Source organism: Myotis lucifugus, unplaced genomic scaffold (assembly GCF_000147115.1).
Source record: "Myotis lucifugus unplaced genomic scaffold, Myoluc2.0 scaffold_3, whole genome shotgun sequence".
In the NCBI taxonomy this organism is placed as follows: Eukaryota; Metazoa; Chordata; class Mammalia; order Chiroptera; family Vespertilionidae; genus Myotis; species Myotis lucifugus.
The window spans coordinates 18,914,605-18,941,903 of record NW_005871051.1 but is presented as its reverse complement, the minus strand read 5'-3'; the positions used below and the strand labels follow the sequence as shown (position 1 = coordinate 18,941,903).

General features: G+C 57.5%; 3 protein-coding genes across 4 annotated transcripts in view; all 3 read right to left on the bottom strand.

Annotated features, from left to right (window-relative positions):
• Positions 1-2,488, bottom strand: part of GMPPA (GDP-mannose pyrophosphorylase A) — an 8,598-nt gene extending 6,110 nt beyond the window's left edge. The window contains exons 1-4 of the mRNA XM_023763396.1: positions 2,351-2,488; positions 1,559-1,613; positions 1,373-1,470; positions 144-247 (exon numbers count right to left, since the gene is read on the bottom strand). Of these exons, the coding sequence (XP_023619164.1) occupies positions 144-247; positions 1,373-1,470; positions 1,559-1,598 (242 nt within the window). The 5' untranslated portion in view covers positions 1,599-1,613; positions 2,351-2,488. The remainder of the gene's footprint in view (positions 1-143; positions 248-1,372; positions 1,471-1,558; positions 1,614-2,350) is intronic.
• A 592-nt stretch (positions 2,489-3,080) lies between these two features.
• LOC102434444 (CAVP-target protein) lies at positions 3,081-7,429 on the bottom strand. 2 transcript variants are annotated; one of them, XM_006082562.3, is made up of 5 exons: positions 6,763-7,429; positions 4,903-5,030; positions 4,259-4,566; positions 3,498-3,639; positions 3,081-3,314 (listed from the first exon to the last, which is right to left on the bottom strand). In XM_006082562.3, the coding sequence occupies exons 1-5, from the start codon at positions 6,763-6,765 to the stop codon at positions 3,176-3,178; spliced, it is 720 nt and encodes a 239-aa protein (XP_006082624.1). In that variant the 5' UTR covers positions 6,766-7,429; the 3' UTR covers positions 3,081-3,175. The 2 variants fall into 2 exon arrangements, with proteins under 2 accessions (XP_006082624.1, XP_023617421.1); XM_023761653.1 differs by lacking the exon at positions 6,763-7,429 and having other exon boundaries at positions 4,903-5,140.
• Positions 7,430-7,443: 14 nt separating this feature from the next.
• The window catches only part of LOC102422325 (striated muscle preferentially expressed protein kinase), a 39,739-nt gene continuing 19,883 nt past the window's right edge, over positions 7,444-27,299 (bottom strand). Inside the window, 27 exon segments of the mRNA XM_023761639.1 lie at positions 7,444-8,501; positions 8,833-8,982; positions 9,163-9,238; positions 10,049-10,272; positions 10,355-10,594; positions 11,048-11,660; positions 11,797-11,964; positions 12,138-12,260; positions 12,376-12,543; positions 12,686-12,802; positions 15,433-15,564; positions 15,913-17,508; positions 17,511-17,561; positions 17,564-17,900; positions 18,172-18,240; positions 19,252-19,294; positions 19,479-19,631; positions 20,302-20,328; positions 20,878-21,056; positions 21,162-21,239; positions 21,818-21,875; positions 22,966-23,166; positions 23,293-23,389; positions 23,628-23,796; positions 24,153-24,265; positions 26,816-26,991; positions 27,105-27,228. Of these exon segments, the coding sequence (XP_023617407.1) occupies positions 8,309-8,501; positions 8,833-8,982; positions 9,163-9,238; positions 10,049-10,272; positions 10,355-10,594; positions 11,048-11,660; positions 11,797-11,964; positions 12,138-12,260; positions 12,376-12,543; positions 12,686-12,802; positions 15,433-15,564; positions 15,913-17,508; positions 17,511-17,561; positions 17,564-17,900; positions 18,172-18,240; positions 19,252-19,294; positions 19,479-19,631; positions 20,302-20,328; positions 20,878-21,056; positions 21,162-21,239; positions 21,818-21,875; positions 22,966-23,166; positions 23,293-23,389; positions 23,628-23,796; positions 24,153-24,265; positions 26,816-26,991; positions 27,105-27,228 (5,675 nt within the window). The 3' untranslated portion in view covers positions 7,444-8,308.

The window sequence follows — 27,299 nt, the reverse complement described above, 5'->3', positions numbered from 1 at the left end:
ACTCAATATATACAGGAATTCAGAAACCTCCTAGTGTGTGAGGGTGACTTCTGGCCATACTGGCTCAACCCACTCCTGAGAACTCAGATGCTTAGGGCACTGCTCCCCCACCCCTACACAGCACATGCGCACAAACACCTGACCTGACTGGAAGGTTAAACTCTTGTTGTGCAGCTTCTAGGAACCGGGTAAGTGGCTCGTCAGGTTGGTAGAAGCCAATGAGCAGAATCTCCTGCATCCCAGGGACCTGAGGTCAAGGGAAGAGGTTGAGAGAAGAACAGCATCTGATAGGAGGGAATTATGGGAGGGAGAAATCCCTGGTCCTGGCCCAAAATCCAGAAACCACACGTTCAGTCTCAACTGTGGCCTTGGGCATTCATTTTACCATGCTGGTCCGATTTCTCCTCTGGACAATGACGAAGTTAGAGTCTATTTCCCTTAATTAAAAGACTCTCAAAGTTAGAGTCCTTTAATCCTTTATTATTCTACTAGAGGCCCAATGCACGAAATTTGTGCAAGAGTAGGCCTTCCTTCCTCCGGATGCCAGCACCAGCTTCCCTCTGGCACCCGGGACCCGGGCTTTCCTCTCAGCCCCGGCTTCGTCCAGAAGGTTGTCTGGAAGGACATCCAGTCTAATTAGCATATTATGCTTTTATTATTATAGATTATTCCCCCCACCCCCAATCTGAAGTGGGGTTCACCCTAGGAAAGATTTTGCCTATCAAGCTGCATTACAGGATAATCCATTCATTTCCCTCATATTTATTATCTGTCAATCTGAGCTTAAGATCGGCTTGAGGTTAAGGATACCATTTATCAAGTGTCTACATTGTACTAATTACTTTACAAACATCATCTCTAAGCTTTGCAACCCCACAAAGTAGGTCTAATCAGCCCCGCTTTACAAATAAGGAAACTACGGCTGAGATAGGGTGAGAAATTTGCTCAATTCCTTTTAGCAGGCAGAGACTGGACTCAAATCAACCTTGCCAGTCCCAATACCAAAAGCAATACAGGAATTAGCTCCATAGTGAGCAAGAGTAGTATGATTCTGTGCTTTGTTATCATTAAGGTTTCTCATGCTACGTACGGCTTTAAGTTGTCTCTAAGATTCCTGCCTAATCTCACATTCCATAGGAGTGAAATATGAGCAAGAAGAAGCCAGACAAGAAGCTAGATTAGGAGAAGACGCATGACAACTGCATTGCACAACTGGTGGTGTGGTGATGGTGGAGGGAGATGATTCATAGTGTCATTTGTAAATGGTGGTCCCTGGAGTTATGCCTGGTGGGAAGAGGTCATGGTTGGTAAAGGGGGAAATACAGCATGAAGGAGATGAATGGAGGTGGGAGAGGGGAGCCTACAGGATTACCTGGGCACAGGCCTCAATGTGGTGCTGGATCATAGGGACCCCTGCCACTGGAAACAGGGGTTTGGGCACCTCAAAAGACAAAGGCCTGAAGCGAGTCCCTGAGAGAGGAGAGAGAAGCATATTTTTGTTTTCTGCTTCCCAACCACTCCAGCTCAACCACCTCCCGATATTCCCCTGGCTCCTCACCCTTTTGAGGGCCTCCAATCAGGATCACAGCTTTAAGCATGATGGCAACTGCGACCTAAACCTCAAATAGCAAAGAAAAGTTAGGCTCAGATCTCAGACCCCAATCCTGGAACCCCACTCATACCCCGACCAAACACTAAATCCAAAATAGCAACACTGAGCCCTCCCAGGATATAAATTCAATCTAGTCCCTCCCTGGGCACCCCACCTCACACATCTCACACATCTCAAATCCCAACCCAAATCCAGCCAGCCTTCAAACCTCACAGTGATTCCTCCCAAATTCTGAAATCCACACCCCGCAATCTGATCCCTAACAGACTTCCTTCTGGCTGAAAGCTCAGCAAACTCCGAAGCTCAGCAATAGACCTCCCTCTCACACCCCAAACCTTCAAAAACCAAACCCCCAAACCACGGATTCCCAAATTGGTCCATCCCCACTCTAGATGTTAAGCCCTGCATCCCAACAGTGAATCCTGATATTGAACGTCAAATCCCGAGTGAGCCCCACATACTTCACGACAGTCCTAAGAGTCCACTTTAAATATTAAACTAACACTGATCTACATTTGACAACGCCAACCCCTGGCAAAAACCCTTTCTATGCTGAACCTAAATCCTAAAATTAACCTCCAGGGTGATGATCCCTGAATCAAAAAGACAGGTTCCCTTAGCATCCCAAACACAATATGCCAATCGCCTGTGTCCCAAGACTGACAAGTGCTGAATCTTTGGGTTCGGAGGACTGATTGCTGACCCTCTGAACCCCACAACTGACTAATAAACCCTAACCTCGCGTATCCAGGGCTTGTGGGACTAGGACTGCATCCGACGTGCGGAGAGCCAGCCCGGACCTCCGCGCCGCCCTTCGTCTAGGGGCCGTGCCCGGCCCTCTCCCCCTTTCGCCACCCCTCCATCGGGTCTCTTTACCCCCAGTCCCCTTTACGCCAGCTCTGCCGCCCGCTACTGCTGGCTCCTTCCGCGCACGTGTCTTCTCGCCACTCGCGAGAACTTCGCAGGGTCTGCCGGGAATTGTAGTTCTGAAGTTCCTCCCGCGTTCCCACTGAGAAAGGGGTGGAACTTGTGGGAGAACAAGGAGGCGTGGCCAAGGGATTGAAGGGGAGGGTCGAAATGAGAAGTGGAGGCGGGAGCCTGGATTAGGATCACGAGCCGTCTGGGAATGGGCCCGGGGGTAGTAGTTCAAGTAGAGAAAGTAGGTCACAGGGGAAGCGAGCCTGCAGAGGAGAGTGGGGTGTGGTCACCCTTGAAACGGACGTGGTCAGCGCGAGGCTTGAAGGTTACAAAAGAAAAGAAGGAGTCGTAGACGCCTCTGCCCTCCTGCTGGGCAGTGAAGCAGCTTCCTACCGTGAGAGAAGCCGATCTCGCTCAGATTTACTCTGTGAATACCGGCACTGGACCAGGCACTCTCCAAACTTCCCTCTGCCCCCAACACTGTGACTTCGGTGTGTGGGTACCGGGGAGTGGAAATGGCGATTCATAAGAAGAGAACAGACGCGGAGGGTCCGAGAGAGCAGCTTTATTAAGCAAGAAGAAGGGGGTTGTTAGTCCCACCCACCCCAAGGCGTGGAGACGGAGCGAAAGTTCCGCGGGTCCCTTTCAGGCCACGTCCACGCGAGCGAAGCTCTGGTCCATGCCCAGGCTGTTCTCCACGTACACCTCGTACTTGCCGCTGTCCTGGGGGGTGGCCCGGCGGATGGTCAGCGTTGTGTTGGTGCTGCCGATCTCGAAGTAAACCCTGCGGGGGAAGGGGGCGGGGCCGCGTGTCAGTTTACGGGCTGCCCGGGCCCGGCTTCTTAGCCAGCGCTGTTCTTTGCCTCCCAGTTCCCCTCCCTCGTCCCACTCCCGCGGGTTTTCTGGGCCCCATCCGGCCCAGGCTCCAGCGCCAGGCCCTGCCTTTGCAGCCGCTCCCCGCCCTCGCCTGTCATCCTCCTCGATGTCCTTGCCGTCCTTGGTCCAGCCCACGTTGGGCGCAGGCTCGCCCATGATCGCCGCAGTCAGCGTCACGGTGGTGCCTTTGCGCGCCTTAGTGTTATCCGGTCCCTTTTGAATTTTCGCCGGGACTAGAGACAGGGGAAGGGAATGCGACCCAGTCAGGGGCCTAAAGGTGAGGCGGGGCATCACCCTCCCAACTATTACCCGGCCCTAAATACGAGATGGATTTGAACTCTCAGCGTGACCTTGGGCACGTCTTTAGCCTCTCGGGGCTTCAGCGACTCAGCTGTTGAACGAGATTAATCCCTGCCCCTCCTACTTCGTAGGGTTGAATGGAGGATGAGAAGAGATACTATGGGTGAAAGCCCAGGAATGCTCACACCTCTCGGGGTGCCTTGGAGACAGCTCTGGATAGTGGAGATTGCCCTGGGTTGGGAGCCAGAAGATCAGGGCTCTCTCTAACCCTAGCTCTGTCCCCTGGATCGCTGTGCCCTTGGCGCTCTGAAGTCGAGTGGTTGAAACCCATACCGGACTTGTTGGCCTGGGTGGGATGGGATCCCGAGGTAGAAAAGACTACACAGGCCATGCGGCTCTGCGCCCTACTCTGTGCCTCAGGCTGTGCCAGGGGCTGGGCTGGCCACATCCCCATCCGGACTCAGCTAGGCCCGAGGATAAACGCGCGGCTGAACCCGGCTGCAGACGGCGATGCTGCTCTGCTCCGCGGCATTGCACGCGGGGCGCGCGCACCTTCCACGAGGATGCGCGCCGAGTCGGAGCACTGGCCGAAGGGGTTGGTTACGTTGATGCTGTACTGGCCTAGGTCCGCCAGCTCGCCATCGCGCACCACCAAGGCGACTACGTCAGGGTCCTCGAAGATGTAGCGATACTTGGGCCCGTCGCGCAGCTCCTTGCCGTCCTTGCTCCAGCGGATGAATGGGTCCGGGAAAGCCGAAATGCGGCAAATCAGCTTGGCCGCGCTGCCCTCGATCAGCACCACGTCCTTCAGCGGTTCCAGCACGCGCGGCGGCCCGGTCTCCCGCAGCTCCTTCCGGGACCTGCTCGCGGGCAGGGGCAGGGCCCAGAGCTCCCAGACACCGTTCGCACCCTCCCGCAGCCCTGTCCGCCCGCACACAGTCCCCTGCCCGCCCCCTCGGCCGACTAGACCCGCCCGTAAGCACAGGGAGGTGCGGGGAGGGGCCGCTCCTGAATCGTTACCCCGATGAAATGGCCTGCTCTGGTCGGCCTCCTGCCACACCTCAGCAACTGCTCTCCCCTAAACCCAGTGGCCTTAGCAGTCCTGGCCCAGTGCTCAGGACCGCCCTTCCCCAATGCGGAATGCGGACTCTGCAGTTCAGTTCCCTTCCCTCAGAGGCGCTAGGGCTACCCCTCACCTGTGGCCCCGGTAAGAGGCCTGGATACGAATGGCCGCTTTCTGGACCTGGGGGTCGTTGATGTCCAGGCTACATCCCGGAGGCGGGGCCGTAGCCCCCGGCTTTTTGGCGGGAGCCGCTTTGGACATCTGGGCAGCGGAAAACAGACACGGGGGTCTAGGCTGACACAGAGACTGCGACCTTCAGCCTTTGCCCTTCGGATTCAAAACGTCCCCGGGATGGAAGTGGCTAGAGCTGGTCTGAGGATCGGACTCACCGTGGGGGTGGGGGCGTCGACTTCGGGACCTGAGTGAACTAGGTGGGCAGCAGGCGGTGCGAAGCCCTTCCGATGGCACAGTAGGGGCGCGGGCAGGTGCTCAGCCCTGGGCCCTGGTTTTATACATCGCTCCCCTCCTTGCCTTGTTTGGCGTGGTTGCCCCAAGCCCCCCGGGACCCCAGCTCCCGCCCCTTGACCCAAGCAGGCTCCTTATTTAGCCCGAGGATGCCTGCGATGCTGGCTCAGTCGCTAGAATAGGCCTAGGGGGGTGGGGTGGGGGGAAACTCGAGCGGCTCTGGGGTGCACCGGGCGTCAGCGCCTGGACAGCTGGACAGCTGGACAGCTGGACAAGGCCCCATCTCCTTCCAAGGCAAGGGGTACCATCCCACTCCGGGGAGGACCAGACGGGCCCCACGCCGACAGGAGATTCAACTCCTTGTGGGGGGCAACTTTACACTCAGTCGGTCCCTGGACAATGGGACAATGTGCCCTTCCTGAGATACTGTAAGTTAAGGGGTGCAAGTGTTGGCGGGGGGGGGGGGGCGGGGGGGAGGGGGGGGAGTGGCGGGGGAGGGTTTCCTTGAATGAAGCCAGAGAAGTGGCGGACTTAACTGTCCATCCAGCCAATTATGAGAGGGCCACGTGGCTGTCCGGACCAATCCGAAAGCGCCTTACCCCCACCCCCACCCCAGAGTCTAGGGTTGTCATTTCCGCACTGTGCCCCCTGGCGGTAAACTGAGATAAACCTAGAGAGGACCGTAAAGATGTTTAAGAACAGCATCCCTTCCTGCCACCCCCATCTCCACGCACTCTCCTCCATGTGATACGGTATGGGCTGCACTGTCCCTGGAGATTGGCACTAATACTGACTCAGCAACTTTGGGTGGGCCCAGGCCCATTATGGGGCAAAGCTGATGTATAGGGGCACCAGAGGTGATAGGACATGCCTGGTGTCCAGCCTGCCAGGCAGAGCATTGCTTCCATTTACGGCAACTGCCCACCCGGGTATGGAGCACTGTCACCTTTTGATCAGAGCAATTTTGACACAGCTCTGCTGATATAAATTACCTTTGCTCCTCCGGGTTTGGAACAAGCAGTTCATATGCCATTTCCAATGGAGATGCGAAGGGAGTTCAAGATCAGAAGGGGGACGGGAGAGGAATTTTACCATTTATCAAGATATGAGTTCAGGCACCTCATTTTTATATGAAAACACTTGCAGTGAGTAGGGGATTACAGATTCTCACAGGCAAACTGTATATCTTCATCGCTAAAATGACAGGTGAGCTAAAAGATGTCTCTCTGGTCCCTTCCAGCTGCTTTAACTGCTGTTTTTATGATGATAGGTATTGCCTTTTCCCTCAGGTCCTGAGAAGCCAGAGAGGCTGGGCTGGGATGACATTGTTTGGGCTCCAGCCAAGGGGCCCTCAACCTAGATCAGCAACACACCAGCACCAGCTCTCTCTGCTCATGGTGGCAACTTTATTCTTGTCACTTTGTCAAGAACAGGGTTTTCAAGGGGTGAAGGGGGGGAGGACAGTCCCTTTGGACCCAAGGAGAACTGGCTCCCTTCTCTCCCCACCTCAGTTCTAGAACCCACTAACCATTCTGTGGCACTGCAGCCAGAGTCGAGGTGCCTTCACCCCCAGCAGACTTCACAGCAGCTTGCCATGGGGATCAGAAGGTCCAGTCTGGGTGTCCCTGGGGTCTAGGAAAATGCTCGTCTGTAGCATCGTCACAGCAGACACACTGCCCAGAGAACTCACAGCTGCTCCGGACAGCTGGTGCCTGATTGGTGGTCTGACACTGAGAGCATGGGGGGTGGGCCTGTCCTGGGCTCCTGTGCAGCTCTTCACACCACCTGCTCGCATCATGATAAACCCCCTCTGCTTGGGGCACCAGGACCAGAGCTGGGAAGCATTGCAGAAAGAAGGCTGAGCCAGGATTGGGGTGTGGGCCGGTCCATTTCAGAGCCTGGCGTCTTCCAAGGTGTGATGATGGAACATGTGAGAAAGGGTGGGGACCACCAGAGTGTGGTTAGAGGGTTGTGGTGGGGATTCAGGGTCCCGCCAGGATTCCAGAAACGTCAGAGGGAAAAGCAGACTGAAGTCTCTCTTCCCTCAGGAATAAGGGAGAGGTAAGGGGCCAGGAGGGCCAGGGAGGGAGGAGGACATCTGAAGGTGCTGGCTGGTACACCTGGGCTCTCACTGGCCCAGAGGAGGCTGGAATACTCCTGTCACAGCACCTTGCTCCCCAGCCATCTCTCCCCATAGATCACACATAGGTCCTGCTGCTTGCTATTTTTATTTCCCTTGTGACAGACAGACAGACAGCTGCACAGACAGCTGGATGGCTTGGGTGGAGGGGGATGGTCAGGACAACATGAGCAATTAGGATTGGGTGGAAGGAAAACTTCATAAAAGTCAATAAATAAATAAATATGAATGGGAAGAAGGGCAAAGGCCATGGAGGGCCATGGGGACATCCTTGGGCCAACACAGAGCCCAGAGCTGCACTCACTGAAGCAACAGGAGAGCACTGGGTTGAGTGACCACTGCCTCCTGCCTCCTGCCTCCAGCCCTCCACAATTCTTCAATGGGATGCTGGCAGCTGGCCCATCCCATCCCCACCTGAGTCCTCTCTCCTCTCCCTCCCCTATCTTGCTGCCCTCTCTCACACGCTGCCTCTGGCACCCTGTCACTGTCCGATGTCCTGTCCCTGCTTCACTGGCACTCCCAGCCCATGGCCTTGACACCCTGGGCTCCTTCCTTTTCCACCTCTCCAGCCACTCACACCCTCCTGGGTTACTTCCCCCTGGATGCACTGTCCCCCATTCCCAGAACCTTCCTAGAGTCTCCCACCCCTTCCTCTCACTTCCCCATTCTGTTCTTGCCCTTCTTCCTGCTTCCAACTCCACCCAGCCTGGCCAATGAGTCTCCAGCTCTGGCTCTGGCCTGGTGGCATTGGCCGAAGCCCCCGAAACCGGGGCCTCTGTCCCCGCAGGTCCATGAGGTAACAGCCCGGCTGGATTTTTCTGCTGGTGGTGTCCGAAGCCCTGAGTCCACCCAGTTCAGCGTGGGCCCTGGAATGTCCCGCAGCATCAGCGGGAGCCCCGAGTGGAATCCCGGGGCCAGGCTGTGGTCCGAGCCACTAGGAGCTGCCTGGGTAGGAGCGGAGCAGCACCTTGTGACGGGTGGCGGCCTCGGCCCTGCGACGCCGCTGCTCACCCAGGAACTCCTTGAGCCGGTTGGTGGTGAAGGTGAGCGTCTGGCGGCGCAGCTTCATCAGGTAAGCGTCCTGCAGCCACGGGTGGGCCAGGCAGTCCTGCAGAGAGGGCCGGCTCCTGCCAGGCCCAGCCAGGAATGGTGAGCCTGGAGGGACAGCCTAGAGCAGGGCTGGGCTCTGTCCTCCCATAGATCTGAGTCCCACGCCTGGATTTACCCCTAGTGAGTGACTCTGGGCAACTCTCAGTTTCCCAGTCTCTGGAATGGGGACAGTGATTCTGCTTGTGTCATAGGTCTTAAATGGTGGGTAGGACAACCACTTAGTAGTAGTAGTAGCAACAGTGTATTATTAGGGCAGGGGAGGCGTTAGACCAGGGCATGGGCTAGACCAGGGCAGTCCGAGGCCAAGAAGGTAATACTGGGGGGTTGGCAGGTGTAGGGCCCACTCACCAGGGGTGTACTGAGAGGACCTTTCGCAAGAAGAGGGTGGCGCTTTGGGAGGTGTTGGGGTACAACTGGAAGGCATCAAAGCGGCCCCCCACAATACGAGCCTCTGTTTCCTGGGGGTCTGGCTCATAGAACGGAGAGTGTCCACTGAGCCTGTGGTGGAGACAGTTCAGTTGAGACATGTGAACAGAGGGTCAACTCACAGGTCCAGGGAGACATTAGTATGGGGGGCCTCCAGGGCACAGCACTCAGGGACAGGGCTACTGGCACCTGGGTACACACGTGCTAGGGAGGGGGAAGACCGTGGGCAGAAGGTGGGTCCGGGGCACTCACATGATGTAAGTGAGCACCCCCGCACCCCAGATGTCTGTGGCGGAGCCGATGGGGTCTCCCTTCACCATCTCAGGAGCTGACAGGAGACAGAGGCCAAGTTGAACCAGTTTCCTGGTGGCAGGGAAGCAGGAAAAGGCTGGGGAGGCCCCTGAGGCCACCACCCTGAGGTGGGTCTGACCAGAGCAGCAGGCAGGGTGGAAGTGGGGGTGGCCTCCAGGGGAGCTGTGGGCACCTGAGGAATCAGCCCAGGCTCTGAATGGTGGGGTCACCAGAACCGCGGAGTTGCTGAGAACCAGGGTCACTGGCTCCCTCGGGTCAGCTCCAAGGTGGAGTGCCCATTCACAGTGAATGTGGCCAGCTCAAAGATGAAGAGCCTTTGAAATCGGCCTGGCTGGCTACAATCCCAGGCCTGCCCCTTCTAGCTATAGGACCCTGGGCAATGTATTAAACCCGTCTGGCGCTCCAATTTCCTCATTTGTAAAGTGTGGCTTTCAGAATAAATCTAAAGGATACAGATAATGAACATAAAGTATTTAGCAGGTAGCTAAGTGGTAGCTGGTTTTCCTTACTTATATAAATTAATATTGGTTCTCCTATCTTTCCAGCTTTATCAAATCCTGGCTCCACCTTTGAAAACTGTCTTCTATGGGACAAATAACCTCACTCTGCCTGTTTCCTCATCTGTAAAATGGAAGTAATGTTATGCCAATCTCCAGGGCTATTGTGAAGATAAACTGGGGAAAAAACAAACAAACATAGAAAGGACTTCTTGCATACAGTAAGCACCCAATAAATGGCATATATGTGGGTGAAGTGGGGGAAGCTATGGCTGCTGTCCCATTGGCAGTACCCCAACCCCCTACCCTGGCTGGCGTGGTGCCCTCACCCATGAACTCCAGTGTGCCCGTGCGGTGGCCAAGGGGCCGCAGGGCCTGGGGGTTGTAGGGCTGGGCACTGCCGAAGTCCACGATCTTGAGGGCGTTGTCAGAGGCCAGCAGCAGGTTGTCTGGCTTGATGTCCAGGTGCAGCACGTGACGGCCGTGGAGGTAGTCCAGGCCTTGTAGCAGCTGCACCACATAGGTGGCCACATCATCCTCTGAATATCGGAACCTGGAGGTCCAGGGAAGACAGGTGATATCTCAGCCCAGCTTCCTCTGCTCTCATTCCCTGCTCCCCCAGAATGCCCAGCTACCTGTCACTGAGCCCACAGAGGAGCTCCCGGTTGCCACAGCTCTCAGCGATGAGCACAAGGTAACGTGGGGTGATGTAGGCCTCATGCAGGGACATGAGCCGCTCGTGGTGCAGCGTTCGCAACACTTCATACTCCTGCAGGACTCGCCGCTTGCCCTCAGCTGCGTAGGGCACAATCTTGGCCACAAACGTCCGCCCGGTGGCATTCTCCCGGCATGCACGCACTACACCAAAGCGCCCCCTATGTGTTAAGGGGACACCACAGGCTTAGAGGAAAGAGGGGGACACCACCATTGTGAAGGCTAAGGGGACTGGGGTTTGGCGAGCAGGGACCCAAGTGTGGGTTCTGGGGTTTAATCTTAGAAATCTGGGTTCAAGTCCCAGTTCTGCCCTCCAGTGACTCTGTACCTTAGGCAAATCCCATAACCTCTCTAACCTCAGTATTCCCATCTGTGAAATGGATGATGATAATAATGCAGTGGCTTCCTCTCCAAGTGATGAAGATTAAATGTGATCATATGGCTACAGAGCTTAGCACAGTGTGTGGCCCAGAGAAAATTTGAACTCAATAGTGCTGATGACCCAGACCTTCCCCATGCTGGGTGGGCAGTCCAGTTTTTTCTCTGAATTCCTGTGTCCCCTAAGCTCCACCCACTCCCCCCTCTGTCCTCCATCCCTTCCCCTCTCTGCTTGCCTGGCCTTCTCCTCCAAGAAGGTGTAGGGTTTCTGAGGGGGGCCCTGTCGAAGAGAGGTGCCCTCCGGCCCCGGAGAGCTGCGGGGACTGCCGCCAGGGGAGCTGGTCATCTCCTTGGCTGAACTGAGGGTCTGAACAGTTACTTTGGTGGACTCAGGAGGGGGCTCGGGGGCTGGGGGCTCGGGGGCTGGTGCAGACACAAAGGACGTCACCATATACAGGGGAGTAGAGGAAGACGCTGGTTTAACCCCTTGAGGAGTGGAGGCTGGGGTCGGGGTCCCAGTGTTAGGGACGGAAGACTTGGGTTTACTTGGGGTGACCTGGGCACTGGGTGCGGAGGGCTCTGCTTGCCGGGCAGCCTGCAGGCCTCTGTGCTTTCGTGGGGGGGTTTGGGGTGGTGGACCCACAGCCTTGAGTGAGGACAAGGCCTGGCTGGGGGGTGTTGGGGGAGATGAAGGGCTGAGAGCAGCTGACTGGGGGCCTGGGGGACCAGGAGCTGCAGCAGTGGTCGGGGATGGGGCCAGTGAGGTAGGAGAGTCCGGAGGCGGGGCCCTGGCTGGCCCTGAGGTAACAAGGGTGTCTCGGTGAGCAGCAGGTAGCAGAGCTGAGGAATCTGAGGAAAGACAAGGAAAATCATCACCACGGTGCCCCTAGCAGCAAAACTGTGGTGCTCTGAGAAGGGGGTGGATCCTGGGCTTAGGGTCCCCTTCTTTATCTGGCCACCCTCCCCGCCCCCCCCTCGCACTGACCTTGCGTGCCCCTGACGAGGACCTTCTCAGAAGGGTTGCTGAAAGGCCCTTGTCCTGCACGGTTGGCACAGGCCACACGGAACCTCACAGTCACGCCGATTGGTAGGTGGGTCACATTGTAGTAACAGTCGAGGATGCCTGAGCTCACTGGGTGCCAGGAAGACTCCCCTGCGGGCACCATCGGAGGAGGGCTGAGGTCACAGAGGGGTGGCCCAAGCTCCCAGTGCTATCTGTAAGGAGTCTAGGGAGCGGAACTCTGCCCGGGAAGGACACTTGCCCCCCTGGCTTCTTCGCCTTCCACCTGCCACCCCTTCCCCCAGCCAGCCTGTGCAGTCCCTCACCGTCCACCCGCCGCTCCAGCGTGTACGTGCAGGGTGCCCGGCTGTCTCCTGGCTTCCAGAGCACCAGCGCTGTGTCTTGGTAGGTCTGGGGTACCTCGGGAGGGGCTAGCTTCCCTGGGACACCTGGCAAGAGAAAGGGAGCCTCAGTGAGCCCCTATGCTCCAGCTTAGAGCCCATCTAGCCCTGCCCCAACCCCCTCCATCACTGCCCCCCCTCCCAGTCCCTGCCCCAGGCTCACGGGCCACAGCCACGGTACAGGAGCTGGTGACACTGCCCAGGACATTGGTGGCTGAGCACTCATAGAGCCCGGCGTGCCGCTTGCCCGCCCGGGGGATGCTCAGCAGCTGCCGTCCATCTTTGCAGGACACGATGACCACTGAGGGCTCTGACCGCAGGGACTGCTTGTCTGCGGACAGAGAGGAGCAGGAGGGGCTGCTGATTGGGGCAGCACATATGGTCCTCCGGGACCCCTCGGCCGCCACTCCCCCAAGCCTCGCAGGGCATTGGGGTCACATGCCATGCCCCCCTCTGGGGAGAAGTGATCTCACCTTTCTTCCAGGAGATGCGGGGTGCAGGGCAGGCTGCCGGCAGGCAGAGCAGGGTAGCTGCCTCTCCCTCCAGCAGCACCTGGTCCTTGAGTTTGATGTGGAAGACTGGGGGGAAGTCTGCAGGGAGAGCAGATGGCCATGGGTTGCAAGGACCTCAGCTCACACTGCTGAGGGAGGGGAGGATACATGTGAGAGGTGGAGAGCAGAGTAAAAGCTTCTCTCTTCCCAGTCAGATGCGAACAGTGCCACCCCAGGCCACACTTTCGAGAATTTTCTTTGGGGTGAGCAGCACTCTCTCCAGGCACTCGCTGCGTGTAGAGCTATCTTTTCCTTTCGCTGACTATTGAAGATGCATGGTAGTGACCTCATTCATATGTTTGCAAATCACTCAGAGCAGCGCCTGGCACTGCGTCAAGTGCTCTATACACACTTGTTAAATAAAATAAAAACAAGTAAATATTGAAAAACCGTAATGGTTAAGCTGGCAATACTCACTCCCTCTGGGGCACCACAGGGAAGTGAGAGGAGCTGGTCACCTGAGCTGAGAATCCTGGGGTTGAACACAATATTCAATCCAAAAATGCAGTCTCAAAAGCTCTGAAGTCGTGGCAAAACAGGGGGCAGCGCCAGAAAGTGTGTCAGCCTCCCCACCCCTCATTGCCCTGGGGTCCAGGGATTCAGTTCTAGACTTCTAATACTCCTTCAGGTCAGCCGAGTGGTGAGAGCCTTTGAAGGGGCAAAAGACGGTATCTGCATGACCTTGGACCATGTCTTGTGTAAATTGAGGAAAAGAAAAAAACACCAAGCTCATGGGGTTGTTGTGAGAATTACAAGGAGCATATACAGTGCTTAGCACGTGTCTAAGATATAACCATAAGTGCTCATAAGCGTTAGCTCTTGTTATTGTTATGATTATTAGCTCATGAATATGCTCAGTAGCGAGCCAGGCACAGACCCTCAGAGGAAGAGGCTGTTTCGGCAAAGCTGGCTTCACAGCTGGCTGGTGAACCGGTCATGGCCTGGGTGCAGATGGGCCAAGGTCTCTGCTCAGTGCAGTCGCCTGTGGCTCCTTAGTGCCATGAGCACTTGTATTCCTGCTCCCTGGCATATGTCTTTAGAAATAGTCCAATCTGGTCCTGGCCACCGGGGGTGGGGGTGGGGGTGGGGGTGGGTGGGTGGATTTTTCTCACGTGGGCAGAGAAGGCTGAGGGATGGATGCCCCAGGGAGCCCCAGCTGCCTGTCTAAAGAACCAGGAGGGAGTGGGGGTGGGGTGAGCTGGGAGGAGAGGAATGCTCAGCAGGACTGGATGGTCCGAATAGCAGCATGCCCGCCCTTCCCACTGTAACCGTTTCCCTAAGGAGGGGTCCCACACTGAGGCTCCAATAACAAAGTGAATACGGTTTCATCAGACAAAGGGAGGGTACTGGGTAGGGGCGAGAGAGGGAGGCCAGGAGGTAAGGTGAAAGGTGATCCTGGCCCAGCTCTGCCAGTTCTACCTCCACCCCCCAGAGGCTAGCCCGAGCTGGTCAAGTGGACATGGGCAGCCTTAGTCTGCAGGGAGGGGGGAGGATGAGGTAAGGGGACACCGCCTCAGCGGGAAATCAGCTGCACAAGCAAAATGGACCTGGGAGGGAGGCCCCTGGTGGGAAGGGATCAGCTGTCCCCAGGCCTCTGTGCTGGCTTCTCTCTCTCTGTCTCAGTCCTTCTCCTTCTCCACCCCTGCCCCCACCAGCTGGCCTCCCTCCCTCTTCCTGCACTACAGCCCCCCAATGCCCACTGCCTCGAGGAGAAGGTGCCCCAGCTCCCCTGGCCGAGGCCAGACATAGTCACCTCAAGCCTACTGGAGGCACAGCTGGACCAGTTCGGAGGAGTTTTATCGGAAACTGGGGAAGAACAGACTGGTGACTGCTGAAGATCCTGCACACAGCCTGCCCTGGTGGGCCTGCTCCTTTCTGCATGCCAGCCGGGGAAACCTGGCCTCCTGAGCCTTTGTGTATAGTCCTTGAGTAATGCCCCTTTTTTAGGTGAGGGACGGGGTGACCCCAGGTGGGAAATACCTGCCTCCTTGCAGGACACCAGGCAGAGAAACAGGCCAGGGCAAATCCCATGTTCCCCTCATTCCAGCAAAGAGCCCTGAAGGTGCTGAAAGTGCTGGAGACCCTGCAGGGGCAGGGCAGGGGGCAGGGAGGGGCAGTCGGGTGTTCAGGCTGAAGAGAAATGTAGAATTGGGGGCACAGTCCGGATTGTGGGCCTCTAGACTGGGAGAGAAATAGTGTCTTTGCATACACACATCGGTACGGGGGCTGTAGGAGCAAGGGAGCCTTCCCCTGACCTTCAGAACTACACGGAGTTTCGGGGACCCTCTCCCATGAGGGAGGAGGCGAGCCAAAGAAAAGCTATGGTGTCCTGAAGCCGCTTCTGGGGTCTGGTGCACAGGGGCATACACTCCAACTCTGGCTGCTGTGCTTACTACCAGCTCTGTGCCTTCCACCAGCTACTTAGCATGGCTAAGCCTGTTTCCTCACCTGAGCCATATGGACATGACACAAATAATGAATAGTTCAACAGTGCAGGAGGGTTGAGTGAGGCAGCCCTTGTAAAGTGCTTCATAGGATGCTGGGCATTGCTAATTAATGACAATGCTGCTATTATTGTTGTTGTTATTGTTTTCCTAATCCCAGGTCCCTTGCATCACTGCTGGGGCTCCTCAGAGTGGCCCATCTCCCACCCAGCAGGCACCTCCTACCTGATTCACTGGGCACATACTGGTGACCCAAATCCTCCTGGACGCTGGCAGAGAGGTTTGGCTGTGACGAGCCCTTGTCTTTCCTCAGCCGGGAGAGGCCCCAGCGCAGCCGGCTCCGGCTTTCCCCAGGGGCTGTGAAGACCCAGGCGCCTTAGTACCTGCCCAGCCAGGGCCAGGCAGCTCCCACCCGCTGCAGCCCTCAGCCCAGAGAAGTAGAGAACACCCAGCCCCTCCTGGCCTTCTCCCTCACCAGCCTCTGCCCCTCACCTCCTGCGCTCCAGCCATACCAATTCAATCCTCCGCGGCCTCCAGCGCCTCCTCGGCCTCTTTCTGGTGGGTGTCCCCGCCCTCTCCTCCTCCCAGAGCCTCTCGTCCAGTGAGCGCCACCCTCTTCTGAACTCTGCACCTGTCATCCAGGCCCCACACCCCAACCCACCCACACTAGTCCACCCATTCTCCCTGCACCCTGCCCCTCCTCACCTGAGCCGCCGGACGTGGCGCTGGCCTCGGAGCCCAGGGACTCCTCGGAAGGGGTGGCGGCGCCGGCCTGGGCGGCCAGCTGGTTGTGTGGGAGACCGAGGCGCCGCAGACTCTCGCCCTCGGAAGTGGCCCTGCGTAGCCGTCCAAACAGCGGCGTGCTCCTCCCCGACGCGCCCCCGGAGTCCTCGCTGCTGCCGCTGCGCTGCAACCGACTGGACAGCCGCTCCAGCGTGGAGCTGAGCCGCCTGCGCACCGCGAGCACCGGGGAGCCCCGCGCCGAGCTGCCGCCCTCCGAGCTCTCCCCGTCCCCGCCGCCGCGCGCCTCCGAGGCCGCGTGGCGCTGCGCGGGCGGGGTGCGCCGCAGCCGCTGGGACAGCGACAGTGAGAGCCGGCGGACCAGGCCCGGCTCTCCGGCCGCCCTGAGGTCCTGCACCGAGCGCGAGCGCTCGGGCCGTCGCACCATCTCCAGCGGCGTGCCCGCCGGGCTGGGCCGGTACATGCCGTCCTCCTCGGCCCCGCGGAAGGGGCCGCGCTCCTCCGAGCGCGAGCGGCTAAGCATTCGCAGCCCCCGTGCCAGGGGCGACTCACGGCTGCGCTTGAACTTGGCCTCGAACACGGCCTCGGACTCCAGGTTCTCGATGCTGCTGCTGAGACTGCTGCCCGGCCTGCGGGGCACCGTGGGGACCCGGGCTTTCTCGGCCGGTGCTGGGGGAGCCGAGGCTGCAGGCATGATCTTGGTAGAGGCTCCCGGGGGTGGGGAGGCCACCCTGGCGAACACCGCGGGGTGGGACTTGGGCTCCGTCGGAGGTGTGGCCGGGCCCTGGGGAGGGCCTTGCGTGTGGCCCGCCAGCTGCAATGACTGAATGATCTGGGCATAGGGTGTGAGGGGGGGCGCTGGGGTTTGCAGGGCCACGGGAGGCTGTGTAGGTTTGGGGGCTGGGACTGGTTCTGCCTTGAACTCCCGGGCCTTCTCTTGGGCAGGCTGGGATGCCAAGGGCTGAGAAGCATCACTGGGTTTGGTGGCAGGAGGTTCTGAAGACTTGGGGGCACTGGGTTTGCGGGCACTGGCTTTCGGGGCGCTGGGCCGCACAGGGCTGGGGGGCTGGGTCTCGCTGAGGGCAGACAAGGAGGGAGACTCCTGTAGTTTGCGGGCCCCAAGTCGGGCCACAGGGATCTCAAGGGGCGCCCCGGCTCGGCGGTGCCGGCCCCGGGGTTCTGCCTCACCCTGCGAGAAGCTACTGCTCTTCTGCAGGCCCCGAGTCTCTGGTGGAGGCTGGTGGTGGGGTGCTGCTTCACTGGAGGCAGCCCGTGCCAGCCGGGGGTCCCGGGCACGGCCTCCCAGGCTCTCTAGCAAGGGACCCCTGAGGCCACTGACCTTGCCATCCTCAGGGCCTCCCCGCAGCAGCCGCTGGCGCAGGGCCTGAAGCCTCTGGGCATACTCACCCTCACCCAGGCCTCCCCGGGTCAGGCGGGCGGTCCCCGGGCTGGGGCTCCGGCGCTGTGGCAGCTCCACAGACGCTGCCTTTTGCAGGCCCCGGCCCGGCTCCCGCGGCCCGGCCAGGGGCAGGGCGCTCTCAGCTGAGCTGCCCCTGCGAGCTCTCCCCGCTTGGGGCTGGGCCCAGCTGGGGGCTCCTGGCCTGGGGAGGGAGGGCAGGAGGGCTTGGGACCTTCTGGTCCTGAGAGGTGGCCCTTCCCTGCTCCTGCCACTCCATAGGGGTGGCAACCCCAGCCTCTGGGGTCCCCAGGGCCTCATCCTCAGTGGGAATGTCGGTGAGGGACACTCGAGAGCCCGAGAACTCGGGCTGCAGTGGTCGGGGCACTGAGGGTAGCTCCTCCAGCTCCTCCTCTTCAGAGTCAGAGGAGGACGAGAGCCCCCCGCTGGGTGGTGGTCTTCTGGGCACAGCCACCCACACCCGCTCGGGGGGTGCCCGCAGCAGCTCAGGGATGGGGCGCAGTACCAGGTGGCACTTGTAGCTGATCTGGGAGCGCTGAAGAAAGAGTGCTAGAGTCAGACCTACAGTCCCCCGGGGGCTAGATTGACCCACTCAGGCTCACCTCAGCCCCGGGAGAAGGCCCAAGGCAGACAGAGAGAGGGGCAGGGGGCAGGGGGCAGGAGGGAAACCGGGAGTTGAGAGAATAAAAAGCAGATGACAGAGGAGCAGGAGGTGAGGGCACATGATAGAGAAAAGGCAAGGTTAGAGAGAGAAGGCTCAGAATGAGAAGGTGGAAGGCACAGAAGCAGGACCCAGCCAAACTCACCTGCCACCTCCGCCGGGAGAGGAATAGCTTCAGGTGATCCGTGCTCACCTCTGCGCCCTTTGCCTGTGTCTGCAAACCCGGGAAAGAGGGACTTAGAGAAAGTTTTCTGTCAACCTAGACCCTCAAGGTTTGACAATGGAGAGACAAAGTCCACAGGAGGGGACACTGGACCAAGCAGCATTGAGTCCAGGTCCTGGGGGTCCCCTTCCCCTTGGATCTGTCACAACAACTCCAACAGCCAAGGTGCCCACATGTAGACAAATTCCCTGAACCTAAGAGGAGAGGCCAAAAATTGGTGGCTTCTGGGGTGGGCTTCAGAGCTTACACCAGGGCTCAAGGCCCTGTCCTAGTACAGTGGCTGCCTGGGAGGCCTGTGCTTAGGCCCCTGGGCGTGGCCCTACTGCCCAGCTCACCACCCATCTCCATGTGGAGCTAGCTGCCCAGTATCTGGAGCCTTGGTGGGCCAGGCCATGACAGAGACCTCCCTCAGCAACCCACCCAGGCTGTCCTCTTTGGGGCTCATTTCTGACCTGGGAGACAAGGCTGGTTCTCCAAGGACAGATACCAGAATTACCTCAGCCTTCAGTTGACCCAGCATAATTCTCAATGGATGGTTTATTTAGTTGCTCTTTCTGGGTCATTTGCTGAATCTCACCCCCCCACTTGGCGCTGTGCCCTGCAGTGCTGGCGTTTGAAGATGAATGAGAACTCTGCCCACACAGAGCTCAAAGCCAAGAGGCCAGGCCACATACCAACCACAGAGTGTGGGACCAGTGCAAGACAGAGGTGGACAACGGTTGGTTTCAAGAGCCAGAAAAAACCCTGATGAGGACCCCCAGGATGGGAAGTCCAGATCTGTGCCTTGGAATCCATGATACCCCAACTCGAGCCTCGGTTTCCTTATGGACAAAATGGGAGTTATACCTACCTTTACAGAGCTAATTGAGGCGGATAGTTCATAAGTATATAAAACACTTATCATGGTAACTGCACACAGTAGCTACTCAATAAATGAAGCTGTTCACATGCTCTCTCTCTCTCTCCACCTCTTCTACCATGACTTTGCAGTACTAGACTCACTTTGAACCAAGGATGTTCTAGGGTCTCCTCTGCGGTAGGCCTCCTGTAAGGAATGAGGATTAAGAAAGGATTCATCACTCATTACTTCAGTCAGTCAATAAACGTTTGGGAAAATGGGGCCTCTAAGGACTTGGAGGATTGGATGTCTAAGGGCAGAGGCTCGGGCAGCAGTAGGGGTGGCATGAGGGGACTCTGCAGGTCGGGGGGCCTCGGGGCCTCGTACTCACAGCCGGTCCTGCACCAGCACTTTGATGAGGAAGCCCCGGGCCTCCCTGCTCAGGCTCAGGAACGTGTTCTCCTCGAAGGCCACGTTGTAGTTTCGGATGTTCATTAATGTTGTCCGATCGTTTTCCCCAACAAACGGGGAGATTCCCGTCAGGCTGCAGGGGTGGAGAGAGCTGAGTGAGAAGTAGTCAGGGCCCTGGGGCTAAGCAAGAGATGACAGGTTGCCAGTGGGGACATAGGGCCAGGAAGAGGTGGAGGCCTGTGGGGCTGTGGGGCAGACAGAGGCTGGGTGAACCTGGACAGAGTCTTTTGGACTCTTGCCTGTCCTACTCCCACCACCACCCAGACAGGCAGCCACCAGGTCCCTGCCCTGGGCCCATGCTTAGAGGACCTGTTCTGTGCCTCCTCCAGCCGTGGCCTGTCCTTGAGGTAAGGAGTCTGTGCTGGGGGAGGGGGGGGGGAGCAAGGGGGCGGGGGGGGGATATGCCTCCCTGAGACTGAGCCTACTCCTTCCAGTCCCTGCTGGACAGTTAGGGCCTTGTACCCCCTGCCTAAATGGCACCGAGCCTGCTCTGACCTCTCCATCCAGCTGTGTGCCACCCCTTATGGAGGGGCACGGCGGTGGAAGTCAGACACACAGGCTGGGACATCCACATTCCTGCATATGCGGCCCCTTGCTGTGCAGGAAGCAGCAGGGGGTGTGGAAGAGAAGGGGTGGGCTGCACACCCCTAACTGCTCGCTAGCCCCAGACCCTATACATGTTGGGAGTGGGGGTGCTAAGAGACCGTTGGAGACTGGGGTTCTGAGTGCAGAGAGGTCCTTACCAGAGGAAGGCAACGACGCCCACGGGCCTGTTGGGGAAGGAGAGAGGGTCGGTGAGAGGACAGCCCACCTCCCACCAGAAGCGAGCCGTTCTCGGCTACCGAGAATCTAGCCAGAAGCATCCTGTGAACACTGGACAAATGGATTATGCAAGGATGCCTCCGCAGGGAAGACTCTGCACTCAAAGGTCCAGACATCCCTGGAGGAGTCCAGGGTCATGGCAGGGCCAGCCCAGGAAGCCATGAGAAATCTGGGAACCAAGGGACAATGCCTGCCTCTCTGCGGAGGGGGGGTGGGGGGTGGGGGGGGAAGAAAGGTTGGCTGCAGAGGGGGTGGCTGACCACCCAGGGGAAATAAGGAACCAAGGATGGACAGGCCTCGAGTGCCTGGGTCATCCCTGATTGATGAGGGGTAGGGGTAGGTAGCTATGTGGGCAAGGGACCCATGAGCAATGCCACCCGTCGACTGTCAGAGAAGGAACCTGGGCTTAGTAAAGCTCCTCTCTGCCAGTGAGCACCTCCCCAGCACCGAGGGCAGCTGCCCTGGCCCACCCCAGCCGCTCAGGATGCCAACATTACCAGATGTCAGTGACTCCAGATACAGGGGTCTGGTTGACAATCTCGGGCGCCACGAACTCAGGTGTGCCGTATTGGCAGTACTGGGGCTCTCCCGGAGTCACCTCCTGGGCGTTCCCGAAGTCACAGATCCTCACCTGCTCTTCACCCTCTGCACCATCCCACACCAGCAGGTTCTCAGGCTGCAGGACACGGGGCAAGGTGTGGGGGCTGAGTGAAAAGGGGAGGACACCCCGCTGCCTGGCTCCCACGGGGCTGCCTGCTCCCCACCCCCACCTGCACCTCACCTTGACATCCAGGTGCAGCACATGGTTCTGGTGCAGATAGCATATCCCCTCGAGCACCTGTAGCATGTAGGCCCGGATCTGTGGAAACAGGTGACCCAGAGTCCATGGGGGAAGGGTGGGGCATTATGTCTGATCACCACCAGGGCTGTGGCAAGAGGTGAGGCTGTGCCTGGTAGGTGGCCCTCAGATGGCTGGTGGAGGGGACAGGAACATAGGTTGGGTTGCTGAGACCCAGGGCCTCCATGTACAGCTACACAGTCAGGCACACCACGATGACAGAAGGGAGTGGTTTACGTGATAATGAATAGAAGTGTGCAGTGCACAACTTGCACACCCCCCGTGCCAGGACAGAGTGAGGCTGCATGGAGTCCAGGTGGAGCTCCTGCTGGGAGGAGTGTCTGAGGAATGTTGACGCAAGGAAGCCTGGGAAACACAGTAGGGACAGGGTAGGTCTGCTGAGATATGCAAGTCCCTGGGTGGGGGTCTGGTCTGATGCAGGAAAAGGGCTCTGCTGCCCTCCTACCACTGCTCTCCAGGACCACCCCTGGCCTATTCATGGGCACAGATGGCATGTCCAGGACCCACCCCTCAGCTCTCAGAGTTCAGGTGGGTGAACGCTAGTGCCCAACCTGACCCCTGCCACCCACTGCCCTCACCTCAGACTCACACACGGTGGGCTTCCTAGCCATTCGCTCCAGCAGCTCCTCTGTGCAGCTGTGCCCTGGATCAAGGAGAACAGTGACCAATGCCAACTGCCCAGCCCTCCCTGGGCAGTGCCCCCACTCCCAGAGCTCAAGTCAGATCCCAGCTCAGCGCAGGCTTCTCCTTTCCCTGAAAGCACATCTGGTACCAGTTAGCAACTGTGGCTTCACTCTTCCGCCTGTCACCTGGGTGCACAGATGGGACAACCCTGCTTGTACTCTCACTTGCTGCGGGCTCTCAGGCACGCCACCTAACCTCTCTGAGCCTACACTCCCTCAGGAGTAAAACGAGGATAACACCTCCCCCTGCCCACCCTGTGAGGTATTTGTAGGGATCAAGTTGGAGCAGACTTTTGTTGACTGTAGATGGGACTTCTTGGCTATTTGAGAATGACCTAGAAGGCACATGACACATAATAATCGGCCGTTTTGCTGAGGTTTGGATTCTACCAGTGCATACTGGAAGCCTGGTGTGAAGGACATGGTCACCCTGCTTGTGAGAGTGATAAGCCAACCACTCAGCAACCTTACCATAGTGTGCCTTTGTTTAACAAACTCTCTTACAAAGCTAAAGTCCGTTCTTTATGGTAACAGCCTCCTACTAAAGCCAAGTATTGATGCTCATCTGAAATGAGGTCACTTCAAATGTTCAGAAATGCAGTGCTGTACTGCATCTCGTGACCAAAATCGCATGCCTTTTCCGAGCCGTGTGACTTCTGGTGAGTTAGCCTCTCTGTACCTCCGTTTCATCATCTGTACAATGGGGATGATAAAAGTCCACGAGATACGTAGGTATACATGAAGATTAAATACATAAAACTCTTAGACCACCGTGAGGCACACATTAAGTTCTATGTACGTTTAAGCTAAAAGGGGAGGGGGGCAGAAAATGTTGGTTTTTAAATACTTCCACTCTATGAAGTATTTATAAGATGCCTTCAGAACTCCCAATTGTCAATGGGCACATTTTGTAAAGGTTGTCAGCCCCTCCCAACTGTCAATGGGACCACTTTGTTAAGTGTGAAACGTGTTACTAATTGGTTGTTACAGGAACCGGTCATTCAGGCAGGTATCCCCTAGACACCCAGCCTGTCCCAGGATACAGCTCGGTGACAATGACCAGCCCCCGACGCCTCTCGAAGGCCTCATGGAAGTAGAGGACACAGTCGTGCTGGAGCCGGGCTAGTAGCCGAGCCTCCCGCCACGCTGATGCCTTCGGCTTGGCCTGGCTGGGGATGAACTTGGCTGCAAACTCCAGGCCAGAGCTACGCTCCACCACACGCCGCAGGTAGGAGAAGGCACCCCTGGGTGACGACAGACGGAGAGGATGGGATTCAGGCATTGCTGCAACCCTGACTCTCCTCACCCTCCCGGCCACAGACCCAGCCTTTCTTGGCCCCCAGACACCACACCCCACACCTCGCCCACACCTGCCGATCTCCTGGTGGATGTCATAAAAGTCGCTGAGTCTCTTTCCTCGCTGTTCCTCGTCTTCCCGGGCCCCGTCTACCTCCATAGCTGTCTGAGCTGGGGAAGAGATGCCTGGTGTTAGATGGGAAGGGCAAGAGAGGAATGAGGGCAGAGACTGAGACAGGCAGGGTAGATGGAGAAGACAGAAGAGGAGCAAGAATGTTGGAAGCCTGAGTGGGGTGCTGGGGCTGGACGATGTGGGAGCCCAGGAGTGCAGGGCCGGATGAGTGACTCCTGGACAGGGGCTCATATGGGTCCCAGGGGGTGAGCACTTTGCCCCGGAGCTCCAGCCCACCTGAACGCACGGCCAGCTCTGCTTTGCAGAAGACTTCTCCAGCCAGGTTCCGGGCAGTGCAGGTGTAGACGCCTCCGTCCTGGGCGCCCGTGCTGAGCACCACCAGGGAGCACTCGTTCTCCTCGTACACGAAGCTCAGGTGGCTGCTCTCAGTCAGCAGCACCTCATCCTGCAGAGTCGGCCGTCACCTCCAGCCTGGGCCTGGCTTCACCTCCACCTGGGACCCAGCTTTACCTCCATGCCAGAGACCCAGTCTCACCCCTATCTCAGGGCCAGGAACCCCTTCTACCCCAATTAGTCCCCCGGCTCCTCACACACCCACCAGCATCACTCAGCACCTCTGGGTCCCACTTCCTTCTAAAACGCACCTCTGGCAGCACCCTTTCTCTTCTCTGCCTCAGCTCCCCTCCTCCTAAGGCTGCCTGGACCCCTCCCACACTCCCAGGAAATCCCTCCTTTTCCCCCCCAAGCTCCTGGCCAGCCCCAGGCTAGGCTTCCCCTGAGGCCATGGCGTCACCCTCTGACCTTGTACCACATGACGTCCGGCAGTGGTTTCCCCTCAACCACCACAGCGAAGCGAGCGGTTTCCCCAGCCCCCACCTCCACGTCCTCCATGATGGACTCAAATCGAGGGGCCTCTGAAACACAGGAGGTGGGAGTGGAGAAGGGAGGGGGACAGAATGTTGGGGTCACGTGGGCCTGCCTCCTCAGCAACTGAGGAAGAGGCCCTGGCCACCCAGGACCCCACCCCCCCACCCCCACTTCCCAGACCCCAGCACCTCACCCACTGGGGCTCTCAAACTCCTAGCCTGGACCAACCGCTCTCCCTGTAAATCCATACGTGATGTCCCCTGAATCTCAGAAAACCTAAGCCAGAGGGTGCAGGCTTGCTTTGTTTGACCCTCAGTGTTCATCTGCCAGCTTTGAAATGAGATTTTCACACACAAAAGAAATCTGGGTTTCCTGTCTCTCTTGACAAATCAGGCTGGCCATCCTGACGGAGCCTCTTCTCTCACTGCATTAATGGGCTGGCGTGGAGCGGCTCAATGCTGCCCCCTGTGGGCGATCGCCCTGTGCACAGTCCCATTGAGGGCTTCTCCGACTTTATTGTCCTGAGCTCCAAACTCCGCTGAGCCTGTGACCCTGAATCAAGTTCCCGATGGCATTGCCTCTGTCTTGAAGTTTTCTCTCCGAATCTTGTTTAAATGCTTAAGGGGCCCTCTGCCACCTTGGAGATGTAAGAACAAACTGGAGCCGAATCTCAGCTTAGTCCTCTCACATGTGACTGTGATTTTATTCTCTACACATATCATGCAATCGTATTATTTCCTTATGAAGTGGCTTCTAATTCTTGTGATGGAATTAAATACATATTCCAGTGTGCTTTGCAGAGGAGCCTGTAACTTCCTGGTGCCCTCTTCCTCAGCATGGCTGAGGATCTAGGCTTTAAGGAGAGTGGATGGTCAGGCCCTGGGGGAAGAGCAAGGGCACTGGGCAGGGACCCCCACCATCACAGGCACACTGCTTGGTTTTATATAGATAAAAGGGAAGGGCATCCTGGGAGTGGGGAAGATCTAGACCAGTGATGGCGAACCTTTTGAGCTCAGCGTGTCAGCATTTTGAAAAACCCTAACTTAACCCTGGTGCCGTGTCACATATAGAAATTTTTTGATATTTGCAACCATAGTAAAACAAAGATTTATATTTTTGATATTTATTTTATATATTTAAATGCCATTTAACAAAGAAAAATCAACCAAAAAAATGAGTTCGCGTGTCACCTCTGACACGCGTGTCATAGGTTCGCCATCACTGATCTAGAGTGAGGCGGATATGGAGGAAAGGGGCCGTTCCACCTGCCCTGCCTGGGGGGGGGGGGGGGCCCACAGTGGGAGAGAGTGTAGACCCAAGCCCCAGGCCTGTTCTCGCCCTGGTTGGCTGGAACACAGTCTCCGTGTCACTGTCCCAGCCAGGCCAGGCTGAGGGCTGGGTGGCCAGGGCCTCTCCGTATATCTGGAAAGAAAGATGAGCCCTGCAGATGGACCTATCAAGGAGCAAAGCGGTGGTTGAGGAGAAATTGACAGGGGATGGGGTGGGGAAAACTGGGCAAGGAAAAGACACGTAAAAGGGAGATCCAGGGCCCAGGTGATCTGAGGCCTCACCCCATCCACCAACCACAGGGGGGCAGTGTGGTTTCCCATCTTCTCATCCGCTCCTGCCACTTCTCTTCCACTTTAAAGATGCTCTCCCTCCCCTCTAGGAATCTGGCTTCTAGTGGGAGGGGAGGATGTGGGGGTGAGAGGGTAGGCTCTATAAAGGTCAAAGCACTAGGTGTATCAGATGAACTTGAACAATTCTTTAAAAGCACCAGAAAATGCCCATTTACCCACGAGAAGCTTGCCTGTGCTAACTAAAATGTCACTTTCTTTGCATTTGGTTGGAATTGTATCTGCTCAGCAGGTAACACTGTTTAGCTGGCGCTGGTCCGAAACCCTGAGTGGCAGTTACATATGTCTAGAGTTAATTAACAAACTGGAACACGAGGCAATTACTACTTAATGCATGCTGGGGGTTGAGGGACAACGTCTGTGATGGAGAAATTAAAAAAAAAAAGTCCTCACAGCAAAGGTTGGGAGGCTCTGTCCGACAAGTTGAGCCAAGGGCAGCCAGGATCCGGGAGCTGAGAGTCTCGTGATAAGATGCACTCCCTTGGGGTTTTTTTCTTTTTTAAAGTGATCTTGTCTCCCTATGCTTGTTACACTTGAGGTATTATTTCCTGTTGTGCTTAACACAGGAGCTAGGAGCACCCTCTGGCTTTGGAATTGGGTATCAGAGCTTGAATCCCAGTTCCTGGTCTTATTAGGTTGTGTGACTTTGAGCCTGTTATTTAGCACACTCTCCGAGCCTCAGTTTCCCCATCTGTAAAACAGGGATAATAACCAACCCCCCATCGCACAGGGTTGATGTAAATATTAAATGAGGAGTCACATGTGAGATACTTAGCACTAAGCCTGACACGTACTCGGTGCTCAATAAATATCTTATTAGTACTATTACTATTAGTGGTAGTAGTACTGGTATTAGTATGGCCACTAGATGGACAGGCTGAGAGGGAAGACCTAGGACTGGCCAATGGGTGTGTGCACCTGGGGGTGGGAGGAGAGGGAAGGGGGTCTGCTATCACCTACCTGCCAGTTCCAGTGTGACCGAACAGGCCTGTGTGCCGTGACGGTTGCGGGCAGTGCAGGTGATGGGCCCCATGTCCCGGCGGCTAACCCGGCAGATCCGAAGACAGTACTGGTCGTCATCTGGCTGACTCAACTCGTACACCCCTGCCCGTGCCTCTAGGAGGGCCCCTCGGCAGCTAAGGGACACACGAGAGGGAGGTCACCCAGGACCCAGCCACAGGAGGTCAGGCTAGGACGCCGGAACTGGACTGCCACTTGTGGGAATGGGGCATGCAAGGGAGGGCCCCACCTCCTCCAGACGACCTGGGCCTCCACGTGGTTGAAGGTGACGGTGACACTGGCAGGCTGTCCCTCCACCACATACACGATGTCTGGCTTGTCCAGCACAGCGGGCGCCTCCTCCAGGGGTGGGCCTGGGAGGAGGAGATCCTTAGGACCCACTGCTCCTCTAACCCTCCCCTCGCCCTGTGAGCTCCATTTTTAC